At 35.8% G+C, this 13,098-nt stretch overlaps 1 protein-coding gene across 1 annotated transcript; it reads right to left on the bottom strand.

Annotated features, from left to right (window-relative positions):
• Positions 1–492: 492 nt before the first annotated feature.
• Positions 493–6,615, bottom strand: ahsg1 (alpha-2-HS-glycoprotein 1). The gene is made up of 7 exons (XM_055218276.2): positions 6,361–6,615; positions 5,691–5,798; positions 5,518–5,602; positions 3,593–3,759; positions 1,420–1,536; positions 1,174–1,248; positions 493–1,080 (listed from the first exon to the last, which is right to left on the bottom strand). Exons 1-7 carry the CDS (start codon positions 6,571–6,573, stop codon positions 586–588), a joined length of 1,260 nt encoding a protein of 419 aa, XP_055074251.2. The 5' UTR covers positions 6,574–6,615; the 3' UTR covers positions 493–585.
• Positions 6,616–13,098: the final 6,483 nt, after the last annotated feature.

Below are 13,098 nucleotides of genomic sequence, written 5' to 3'. Positions count from 1 at the left end.
TCACTTAAATTTGATTTGTTTTGTCTAAAAACTAGACTTATTTTCTTAGGTCATTTGCTTATCACGAAAATACATCTTGATTTAAGAAGTTTTAAATATTTTTACTGAAAACAAGACAAAAATACTAAGTAACAAAGTCCGTTTTTCAGTGTTTGTTGATTGGATTTTTTTTTTAGAAGATTTAAAGAGGAAAAGTACAAGGTTTGATGGACTTTACCACCAAGTTTTGTTTATTGTCAACTGATGTGCTTTCTCCTTATCATCGCAATGATTACACAGGTCAGGTTGCTAAATCAATGAATGTAAATGATTGTGATTGTGGGTTTGTTACAGTCAAATAGCTTTCAGCTTCAGTTTTAACTTCTGAAATGGGGTTTGATTTTATGCTGTAGCATTTTAAAGCTGATTCAAATGCAAATTTACACAGTCACACATTATTAGTTTTGTAATATTGTAATACAGGCTAACCCACTATAAATGAGACAGCAAAACTGTTGAATGAAGAATATTTATTGTGTCTCACACAACAATACTCCGATGTTTCATAGTTTAAAGACAACCATGATGTAAAGCCAGTTAAGTGAATTACTCAGTATGTGGTGGTACAAAGTCTGGAGGTCCCCTGCAGTGATGTGGTGGAGGAAAAGGACAGATGGGATAAATAGAGGGGGGTATTTTTACAAAACCGTGACAGGGAAATTCATGGTGTCCCTCAGATGCAGATCCTGGAACCCCTGACGGGACTTTTGGACAACTGGGTATGTCTTTCTCAGGGTGGTGTGAGTGTTCAGGCCGTCCCCTGTGACCAGGTGTTTTGTCCTTATGGCCGTGGCCTGCATGTTTTGGGCGATGTGAATGTCCGTGGGAGGGTGGATGTCCGTGGGGAGGAGGATGTCCGTGGGGAGGAGGATGTCCGTGGGGAGGAGGATGTCCGTGGGGAGGAGGATGTCCGTGGGGAGGAGGGTGTCCATGGGGAGGAGGATGTCCATGATGAGGTGGATGTCCGTGGTGATGTGGATGACCATGGGACTTGCATTCTCTTCTTGAATGGGGATGATGGTGCTTGTGTTGAGTTGAGTTCTGGAAGAATTTGGAGCACAAAATATTTAGGTGAAAAACCATAACTAAGTCTAACCCTGTAAGTATGTATTTGTGTGCATGTAAAATATATACCTGAACTTCAAAAATGTCACATTCCACTGTCGGTTCCAAATTTCCAAGCTTGGTAGATTTACAGAACCCATACCGCTATAGAGAAAAACAGACAGAGATATTCAACAATGACTGATATTAAAGGAGCTCCAGATTGTGAATCATTCATTCATTGCCGACTGTAAAATACAATAATATATTCTTAGAGATCTCACAGATTGTTAAACATTGGAGGACATATTATAATCAGAATTTGTCGTTACTTACAACCTGAGCCATACATGAACCCTTGCATACTTCTGGATTCGGGGATGCCTGCTTGTTTGTACAGTTTGTCTCCACAATGGCAAACTCAACAAAGAAGTCTTGCTGTGCAGATGTCCGCTAGAAAAAGAAATGTATTTTCTTATAATATGCAATTTATGTTATTAAGTACAGTATCCAAATAGTTGCTATGACGGCCAGAAATACTTTTTGTGCATACATACATGCCCAGTGCCTTGCACATCTTGGGGTACAGTTGTACAAAATTAATGTGTGTTTTCAGCCTGATCTCAAAAGAAATCGTACGTATTTCACGAGTTGGCTAATTTGTATCAATTCATACGCTGCAAAAAATGACTTTGCTTAGTATTTTTGTCTTGTTTTCAGTAGAAATATCTAAAAATTCTTAAATTAAGATGAATTTTCTTGATGAGCAATGACCTAAGAAAATAAGTCTAGTTTTTAGACAATATTATCTGCCAATGGGGTGAGAAAAATTTGCTCAAATTAAGTGTTTAAGAAAAAAGAAATCTTATTTTTAGATTTTTTTTCTCACCCCATTGGCAGATATTTTTGCTTGTTTTAGGTTTAAATTTACTTAAATTGTATAGTTTTTGTCTATAAATTAGACTAATTTTCTTGGGTCATTTTGCTCATCAAGAAAAAGCATCTTAATTTAAGAATTTTTAGATATCTCTACTGGAACCAAGACAAAAAATACTAAGTAAGAAAGTTATTTTTTGCAGTGTATGACGTTAATCGTGTAAAATTTTCATGAATGAAACCCAACCTAACCGAACCCCTAACCCCGCATCTAACCCCAACATCACAGGGATCAAGGCAAATCATACAAAAACTTGCAAATGTGGTCGTACACTGCAAAAAATTATTTTCAAGAAAAAAATTCTTAGTATTTTTGTCTCGTTTTAAGTAAAAGTATCTAACAATTCTTAAATTAAGATGCATTTTCTTGATGAGCAAAACGACCGAGAAAATAAGTCTAGTTTTTAGACCAAAAATATCAAATTTAGGTGATTTTGTAGGGAGCCCCTAAGAGGACATTGAGCAAAAATTAAATAAAGTTTAGTTTTGCGCGCGCACGTGAAACTATCACGTGCCCACATGAAACTTTCACGTGCCCACGTGAAACTACCGCGTTTAGTTTCGCTTGCTCACGTGAAACTTTCTCGTGCGCACGTGAAACTATCACTTTCACTTGAGCGTGCGATAGTTTCACGTGCGCACACAAAACTAAAAAAAAATAAATAAATCTGCACATGAAGGTTTCGCGTGAGCACATGAAACTAAACTTTAGATTTTTTACTACATTTTTTTTACTTTTAAATAAAGTTTAGTTTCATCTGCTCACGTGAAACTTTCATGTGCTCACGTGAAACTTTCATGTGGTCACGCGAAACCTTCATGTACAGAATTTTTTTTTAAAGTTTAGTTTCGCGTGCGCACGTGAAACTATCGCGTGCTCACCTGAAACTATCGCGCACGCACGTGAAAGCGAAAGTTTCACGTGCACGCGATAGTTTTACGCGAACACGTGAAACTAAACTTTAGATTTTTTTACAATGTCACCTTAGGGGCTCGGTAATTTTGTGCATAAAACAAGCAATTAATCTGCCAATGGGGTAAGCAATTTTTCTTGAATTTAGTGTTTAAGAAAATTTTTCAAGATTTTTTTGCTTGAAAAAATTGATACTTGATGTTTTTGGTCTAAGGACTGGACTTGTTTTCTTGGGTTGTTTTGCTCATCAAGAAAAAGCATCTGCATTTAAGAATTTTTAGATATTTTTACTGAAAACAAGACAAAAATACAAAGATTTTTTTTCTTGAAAATCTTTTTTTTTTGCAGTGCATGAATTAATACGAATTAGCCAACTCGTGAAATATGTATGTATGTGTTTTTGTATGAACGCTGGCTGTAACAAACACTGCTGATAGCGTCATCTCCATATGTCTGTGTCACTAAACCAGCCAGCTTAAAACCTAATAACTTCAACCATAATTAACTTCCCATCTACCATTGTCTGCTGTCAGCATAGCAACAGAAGAGTATGCGAGTTTACACTCACTGAAAGTAAAACACATATTCTGATGAATTTTGTGACATTGCGCTTTATGTCCTTTTATGTTTCAATCCTAAAACTAGTTTAAGAGGGATCACCTGTGTGCTGATCCTTCCAACCTCCATCAGCATAAAATAAGAAGTATGGTTAGATTCCTTGTTGAATTTCTGCAGGGAAGATTTGACAATTTCCAGACCCTGGGGGTCATGCAGGGGTAGGAGAACTGGGCAGTCGGGGCATTTTGCCTCCACCGATTCACGAGAAGCTAGAGCAAAACACAGAATAATGAATGTACATGCAATTTTTTTACAGTATAATATGATAATTTTAACAATGTATGATTCTGTGTAGCTTTTGGATTGTTATGGCAAAAAATTGTGTGACATAAGATTTTCTGAAAGTGTTTTTAACTCTTTCCCCACCATTGAAGATTTAACTCGTCAATTAAGAAAAAACGCTTCCCTGCCATTGACGAGTATTTATGGCTTTCCGCAATACCGCTATTGTTCACCAGGTGGACACTCTTCTGCAACTTATAAAACCCGGAAGTATCACCCTAGGGCATACAGCAGTATGTCCGTGTAAGTTTTGAGGATCACTCTGAATCTGATCTTTATTAAAAGTCCTTCACAAAAATGTAATTACCTCATTTTTTTGCTTAAAATTTGTTTTTGAAGAAACCTACCCATATTTGAGAGGAGATAAAAAGATGAAGGTAGGATAAACATTTTGTTTGTTTGTTTGAAAACAGAGGGTCTGTTCTTTCATTTGATATATTGTATATTCATATATTTTAAGAAAAACATTTTCTGGAACACTGCAAAAAATTATTTTCAAGAAAACATTTTCTTAGTATTTTGTCTTGTTTTCAGTAAAAATATCTAAAAATTCTTAAATTAAGATGCTTTTTCTTGATGAGCAAAACGACCCAAGAAAATAAGTCTAGTTTTAGACCAGAAATATTACATTTAAGTGATTTTGTGCTTAAAACAAGCAAAAAATCTGCCAATGGGGTAAGCAAAAAATCTTGAACATTTTTCTTAAACACTAAATTCAAAAAAAAAATTACCCCATTGGCAGATTTTTTGCTTTGTTTTATGCACAAAAAAAATAATTTTTGGTCTAAAAACTAGACTTGTTTTCTTGGGTCGTTTTGCTCATCAACAAAAAGCATCTTAATTTATGAACTTTTAGATATTTTTACTGAAAACGAGACAAAAATACTACGAATTTTTTTTCTTTAAAATGATTTTTGCAGTGAAGGCATTAACCCTTATGTGTTGTTGGGGCCATTTTTTGTCTTAATTTGGCCACAACTTTCTCTTTGTTTTCGCAAATGGAATGATTTTTGGTGACAAATCTTATATGTACACATATTTTGAGAAAATGCTTTGAAATTTTTCAAAAACGTAACAATATACCGTGGGCAAATTTACTACCCTTATGTGTTGTTAGCGGCCAAAAATGGCCACTAAATTAAACTGCTGTAAAAATTTATCGGATGATTTTTTTCTTCTTTTTTTTCATAAATCTGTTTGCACCAAAAAAAAAAAAAAAAATGCACCAAAGCCAATGTTTTTACCAATCTTTGGCATGCCCAAGACTATGAAAAGGGTGAAAATCCACAATCACTTTTTATATTGAAAATCAGTGATTTTGTGTTTTTTTCTCAAATCATTGGCATCACTTATGAGCTTGGCAATTAAACAGTTAAAATCATGAATTTTTGGAAACATTTGGCAAAAAATGTGAAAAAAATATTAATCTGATACATTTTTACAGCCGTTTAATTTAGTGGCCATTTTTGGCCGCTACCAACACGAAAGGGTAGTGAATTGGAACAAGGCACAAGGGTTAAACTTTTCTGAAAATCATAAAAAATGCTGCCGCTGGCTGGCAACTTTTTTCAAAAACGTGGAAAGAGTTTTTTAAGTAATTTTACTAAAAAAAGGCATACATTTGAGCCAAGGTCAAGTGTCTAAGGAAATACTAAAATAAATATTCATTGTTTTTGTTGTATCACCTGGTTCAGTGTCACAAATGTAGCGCTTCACAGCTGCTTTTCTTTTCACGCTGAAGATGGTGACGTTACATTTAGCTGTCACATGCTTGAAGGAGAACGTAGGAGCGTTACATAAATTAAATCATAAACATCTCTCATCCTAAAGTGATTGTATCCGAAATACAACATCTCACCGTCTCTGTCTCTGGTCTGATGTCACACTGATCTAAAGGTTTAGGGTTCACAATATGGCATTTCGTTTCCTCTAAAGTCATTCTGAAGACCACCTCACAAGAATCAGCCTGCACAGAAGCAAAACAGTCTGAGTTATTATCAGTTGTTATTATGTTGCCATTTAAAGTGCATATACTTCACACAATCACTTGATCTCACATGATTTTATTATAGAGTAATGGCCAAAAGTAATCGTCGAGGGTTGGTGTGTGGGGGAAATGTACAATATTTGCTGTCCCCTCAGTTTAGTATATACAAAACACAAAAGAAAAGACAGACTGTATTATGAAATCTGGGTTTTATTCAAATATACAAAAAGTAGATAGAAAAACAAAAAGCTAATAACGGATTTATTAACTGCAGTTTCGTCTATTATTTATATTTGTTAATTCACTTTTGTGGTAATATTAGTAAGTAAAACTGAAATTTTTTGAAAATTTTACACACGCCATTTCTTGCCAAGCCGCCTTAAATTTTTCTCAAAGCTGAACCTCAGTTTATACTTCAAACGCACTAATGCAACATGCATAAAAAATTGTAATGTACTTTTAATAAAATATTTCAAAAAGTTTTCCATTTTTTTAAGTTCACTTTAGGCCACTAGTGTGAATGATACCATGAAAACTCAGCCTTCTCCACTGCTGTCCGCGTGTCCAGTGAAACAAACTTAAACTTGTATCCATGATGATGATGATTGTTAATGAACTGCTCGGCTACATGCGTCGTAATATTGTCTTGATCTTCCTGACACTTATATTCCACCTCATTTATTGACGGGAGGCTGGCCGCGTACAAGGCCGTGGTCAGGGCCAGTACAATCACCAGCTCTCTCATACTGCACATAGCAGCGGTAAATCTTCAACTAAGAAACAGACCGTCTCTCCTGTGCAAACCTTTATAATAGACACGGTAAGAGAATGAGCAAACAATTTTGTGCCAGCAAGGCCTGCCAATGTAAACGAAATACAAGTATACAAGGAGGGACGAAAGTAACAGATAGTAAATGAACTATTAGCAGAAATTATTATAATTATTATTAAAGGAAAACACTACAGTTTTTCAATATTTTACTATGTTCTTACCTCAACTTAGATTAATTAATACATATCTATCTTTATTGAATGCGTGCACTTAATCTTTGTACAGCGCTTCTTGAATGTGTCAGCACTCAGCCCAGCCCCATTCATTCCCATGGCTCCAAACAAAAGTTTTATTTTGTGCCACCATACTTACTCGTGTAACTACTCATGTAACAGTCTTTAAATAGGGAAAACATGGAAGTGTTTGGTGTCTTCTAATTCATCCCTGTTTGGATCCTAAGGAATGAATAGGCTTAAATGCTAACACATTCACGAGATGTTGTACAAAGATTAAAAGTGCACGCATTGATAAAAGATAGGTATGTATTAATTTGTCTAAATTGAGGTAAGAACATAGTAAAATATTGAAAAACGGTGGTGTTTTCCTTTAAGCCATCTTGCACTTCAACACCATGTTTCGGTATGTTTCTCATTCCCATTACTTTTAAGCAATTGGATTACTGCGCATTTAGCATAACTTGAATTTAGGATATTTCCCATAAATAATTTATGGAATGGCGCTCTTTGAAAGGGTTACTTAACACTTTCATTGTTTTGTTGAACAACAACTGTCATTAAAACATTGTTACAAATGATTTAGTAACATTACTAAGTCATTTGTAACAATGTTTTAATGACAGTTACAAAACAGCAATATATATAATTATTTAGTGTGAACATTTATAAAATGAGAAAGAATATTAATTCAGTGCAATCAACAGAGAACAGCTGTCAAACAATTTATCTGTTCTTGTTTTATAACAAAGACGAAAATTAAATGCACTTAAAAATAAAGGAATTGAAAATAAACGTCCTTCGGCATAGTTCATTAAAATCATGTTTAAATAGAGGGGTCAGCACTTGGGTAGGGATGCAAGGGACATGTCCCTACCAATATTCAGGGAATACTGAATTGGCCCTAGCAATAATTTCAACCAAGCAAATTATTTTTATTTATATAAAACAACTGATGTCTGTCTGTTTTTTGTGTTTTTTTAACTTATTACCTATTTAATTTAACATGAATTTATTCAGGAATCATTTAAATGAGATTTAAACTTTTATAAAAAGAAAAGTAGCACTATTTGTGGTACACAAATGGTTAACAGATGAGTCCCGCCTCCATAACTCACATCGCTAATATGATTGGCTTTACCTTTCTTAAAGGATTGGTCAATTTTCTTAAAAAAAATCCAGATAATTTACTCACCACCATGTCATCCAAAATGTTGATGTCTTTCTTTGTTCAGTTGAGAAGAAATTATGTTTTTTGAGGATAACAAACCAGGATTTTTCTCATTTTTATGGACTTTAATGGACCCCAACACTTAACAGTTTTAATGCAGTTTAAAATTGCAGTTTCAACAGAGTTTCAAACGATCTCAAACAAGGCATAAGGGTCTTATCTAGCAAAAAGATTGTCATTTTTGACAAGAAAAATAAAAAATATGCACTTTTAAACCAAAACTTCTCGTCTATCTCCAGTCATATGACGTGCCAGCGGGACCTCACGTAATACGTCATCACATCAAGAGGTCACGGATGACGTATGCAAAACTACGCCCCAGTGTTTACAAGTGTGGAGAAAGAGGACCTTTCCGATGTTGTATGTTGAATGATACTAATTAATGTCTTTGTGTCAGTTTATTGTTTAAAATGGTTGCAAATGTGCGTTTCATATATGTAAAACGTGACCTTTCCACGTCATTACGCAATTACGTAAGGTCGCGCTGGCGCGTCCGTACCGGAGATAGACGCGAAGTTGTGGTTTAAAAGGGCATATTTTTTATTTTTCTTGTCAAAAATGACAATCGTTTTGCTAGATAAGACCCTTATGCCTCGTTTGAGATTGTTTAGAGTCCTTTGAAACTGCAATTTTAAACTGCATTTAAACTGTTAAGTGTTGGGGTCCATTAAAATGAGAAAAATCCTGGTTTGTTATCCTCAAAAAACATAATTTCTTCTCAGCTGAACAAAGAAAGACATCAACATTTTGGATGACATGTGGTGAGTAAATTATCTGGAATTTTTTTAAGAAAATGGACTAATCCTTTAAGTCCCACCTCTCTAACCTACATTGCTTTATGATTGGTTTTGTAATCTTTGTAATTTGATTCAATGTGTAATTTAATGTTGGGGCGTACATCTCGACTGTGACATAACAGTTAGTGTTATTTTAAAATTGGCCTGTTTTCCAGCTGTCTTTTGTATGCACGAGGTTTACATAAAAATGAGGAAACAAACGCGTTTGAGGCTCATGATATGTCTTAACCATGTACAGAGCTCCTATTATTCATCTATGCCTAGGTAAATTTTTCATTCTATGGCATCTTTAATATTAAGACATTATTTGCGTCCCCACCAATGTCAAAATCAAAACTGCGCCCTTGCTGACAGTTAAACAGATCAATACAGTGTTGTCCTCACTGAATGGAGTGAAGGTAACATTCCCTTTTCAAACTGAAGTTGCATCATTTAGAAGGCAAAATTACAAAACTTTGTTAAACAGAAACAGATTTGTTCTGTTGGGGTGGTAAACATGAAATGAATTTGGTTTAACATTTGGAAGGTTTCCAGTGTGGCCAATCTACCAAACTATATAAAATCCCTGCAGAAAAATCATATTGTTCACATTCACGCCCGCTTCTGAAATACAGCCTGTAAGTATTGTTTTCATATTTAAAGAATTTACTACTGACGTAACCATGATTTAAACGCAAGTTTTGTGCAGTGCAGAGCAATGCTTGTTGTTTGTAGTTTCTACGATCACAAATGCAGACATGGTTTTAATGTTTTAGCAATCCTTACCTTACCAATCGGTTATGTTCTGCCTAAGCCGTGCTAGTAAAGTTGATCGATCAGCTTGGTCATCTACATTTTCTGGATCAGATTCAACTAGGGTGGCCATTCGTGCCAGTTCCGCCGGACATGTTTTCGGGTTCGTTCTCCGGAAGTCGCGTTGGTCGACCGCATATACGTCATCAAGGTTTAATATTTCAGGTTTCATTTCAGAAAAGCAACCGTTACATTTCAAGGTAAGAATGAAACTACAATGATTGTATGTCTTAAAATAAATAAATCTTAATTTTCTAATGTATTTTAACTGAAATGTGAGAACCTCGAGGACGTATGTGGTCGAGCAACGCGACTTCTGGAGAACGAACCCGAAAACATGTTCGGACATGTCCGGCGAAACTGTCACGAATGGCCACCCTAGATTCAGCTTGTATTGATAAGACGGTATTAATTCCTATAAGCATTGGATTGTGAGCGAATCTTCAAAACATGGTAAGGAGCGTCACATTTCCGGCTGACGTCAGAGGTATTCAGTCCAATCACAACGTACTAGTAAGCTGGCCAATCGGGGACACGATGAGCTTTGTACAAAATCAGAGCATTTGAGGAAGGCAGCGATATCTGGAGCAACAAAAATGTGCGGTATGTGAAAAATAATGTGTTTTTTAACCATAAACCCCGCGAACACACTGTTTTATATCAAATATAAAAAATTAAAAATTTTTAGCAATGAAATAGGTGCTCTTTAACTATAGCTGAGAATTGGTATCAATGTTAGAACTTGTCCTGGCCCAGGTCTGGGCCATTTATGGGCTATAAATTGGCTCAGACTTGGGCCAATTGTGACCCATGTGTGGCCATTGTCTGTAATCCAGATCTGGGCCACTGTAGGGCTATCATTCTTTGTTATATGTGGGTCGAGGAAAAACTGGCTGTGTGGGCCGTAGCTGGGCCAGAACAAAATTGCATAGTCATGTATATTTAGTAAAAACAAGTCTAACACAAAAATCTATCTTGTTCTGTTGTGTTACTTCAGTGGTTCCCAAACTTTTTCAGCGTGCGGCCCCCCTTGTGTACAGTGCATTTTTTCGCGGCCCCCCGAACGAAAATTTATGACAAAAACAGTTTTAAAATGTAATATTTTAATTAAACAAAACATATAACATTATATCTAGTAGTGCTGTTGGTTAGTTGGCTCATTATTTTTTAGGTTTAATTACACAGAATTCATGATAAATTATAAAATGTCATAAAATTGGGGCCCCCCTGGCACCATCTCGCGCCCCCCAGTTTGAAAACCACTGTGGTCGGGGTTAAAAGTAATAATGTGCAATTTATGTTCAAAGTGAAATTATACTGAAGTTGTTTTACATTTGTTCAAAATTTCACCTAGTATTGATAGACCACACTTGTAAGTTTTTCTGAACAATTGTACTTTTGTCCTTGCTCTCCCCTATATAATGCAGAATTAGTATTAGTAGCATGGTAGTACCCTAATCTAAGAATTAGGTAAAGTTAATAACCCCTGGGACACAAGCAAAGCTCTGTTTATCATAGTTTAGCAAACAGTTTCTGCTGAATAAAGCAAGTTCAATATGTATGACTGGTTTTGAGAGCAAGGTTACCTTATCTCTTTGCTTTCACAGAACAACAGATCAATGTTTCTGTCAGCACTGATGAGACATTTCTGTCCCTGCCGGACACAAACGTTAATGAATGCTCTTCATGTGGTAATGTATGTTGATTATTATTTTAGATTATTAATTTATATTAAACACAGTGTACTAAGACATGTAACATGGCTGCAGGAGGCGCAATGATATTACGTAGTGCCCAAAAATAGTCCTCTAAGTAACTTTCAATGGAAAGGGACTATTTTCGGTCAGTGCGTAATATTATTGCGCCTCCTGCAGCCATGTTACATCAGCAAAGTCCTTGATTATTACACCAGAATGAGAGTATAGTTCCTAGTCACTTTTAATTTTCTGTCGGTCTTAGTACATAATGTAACTACAGAAGAGTCAAGTTTTAAGCAGAAAAATATTGTAACTCTTTGGTTATTTTTTTTAGGTGCGATGCTAATGGTCTAATCAAATTTAATGGATTATGCTAAGCTATGCTAAAAGTGCTAGCGCCAGACCCGGAGATCAGCTGAATGGATCTCAAAAAGTTAAAAATCAAATGTTTAACTCTGGGGAAGCTGGAAAATGACCATATTTTTTAGAAAAAGTGGAGTGTCACTTTAAATGCTTGAATGGTCTAATAAGTGTCCATGGCAACGCCATAACGGTTTCCGCCCCCTTGGTCTTGTTATGAGAAGTTAAAGGTAATGCAATGTATCACCACAATACGTTATTACAACTTTCCATTAATTCAGTACTGCGAATGAGAATCATATATCAACCGTTTGTGGTCTCCCAGTTCTATACAGAATTAGCAGTTAAAGGTGCAGTGTGCAACTTTAGAAGGATCTAATGACAGAAATGCAATATTATCTACATAACTATATTATCAGTATTGTATAAAAATCTTACATTATGAACTGTATGTGACATTTTGTAATATCTTGGTATTTTCCTTCCTGTTAGACAGCCTATCAAGAAACCATCGGTGGGCGTAAAGCCCAAGTTGTCACTAGGACAGCGGTGTCCAATCCTGCTTCTGGAGAGCCGGTTTCTCAAACACACCTGATCCAGCTAATCAAGGTCTTCCTAGACAGAATTAACTTTCATGCAGGTGTATTAAAGGAACAGTATGTAGGATTGTGGCCAAAACTGGTATTGCAATCACAAAACTTGTGGCTAAAACTGGTACTGCAATCACATAACTGGTGGCCAATACACAAAACGACAACATAAACGTCAGTTGAGGGCTGCAACTTCACTTTTTGAATGACAATAACCTGGCCGGACCACTGTTGTGAGTGATATAAGTATTTGAAATGAAAATTATTTCTTAATGTCTAGTGACATATCAGGGCCATTTTATGATTAATTGATATCAATTTCTTACATACTGTTCCTTTAAGGGAAGTTTCAGCTATTCTCTGCAAGAGACGAGGGGTCTCATTTATAAAGAGTTTGTACGCATAAACAGAGCTGGAAACCTGCGTACGCCAGTTCCCACGCAAAGGTTGTGATCTTTAAAAAAAAACTTAATGGGAGAATTGGTCTGCAGGGTGGGATCTAACTTAAGGATGATTCATGTACACACACTTGAAGGTGATCTGTGATTTATTAAGGGAACATTCCTTTGTTTTATAAATCTTATTATTTTTTGGCGTATGCCTTTTTTGGCTTTTCAAAGGCTATAAGACAACTCTCCTTTCAACCAAGTCCTTCTGATTTTGAAGTTGAGAGTAAGATAAAGGTGTGGTTGCAGAATTCAAGACCGAGCGGGTGGACGACAGGAGTGCTACCACCGTCTGCTTAGTTAAGAGACCACAGGGGAAGAGTGACCTCTGTTGAAAATCTTTTGGTGTTATTCATTGGCA

Source organism: Misgurnus anguillicaudatus, chromosome 23, assembly GCF_027580225.2.
Source record: "Misgurnus anguillicaudatus chromosome 23, ASM2758022v2, whole genome shotgun sequence".
NCBI classification, from domain to species: domain Eukaryota; kingdom Metazoa; phylum Chordata; class Actinopteri; order Cypriniformes; family Cobitidae; genus Misgurnus; species Misgurnus anguillicaudatus.
Note: the sequence above shows the minus strand (reverse complement) of the source record. Positions and strands in the feature narration are given on the sequence as shown.

Bases quoted from the DNA above. Each gene is read 5' to 3' on its own strand.
- ahsg1 (XM_055218276.2), bottom strand. From the start codon at position 6,573: ATGTGCAGTATGAGAGAGCTGGTGATTGTACTGGCCCTGACCACGGCC. The intron at 5,799-6,360 runs GCTGAGTTTTCA...GCTTCTGTGCAG, and splicing joins CGCGGACAGCAGTGGAGAAG to GCTGATTCTTGTGAGGTGGT. The intron at 1,249-1,419 runs GTAAGTAACGAC...TTTTCTCTATAG, and splicing joins GTTCATGTATGGCTCAGGTT to CGGTATGGGTTCTGTAAATC.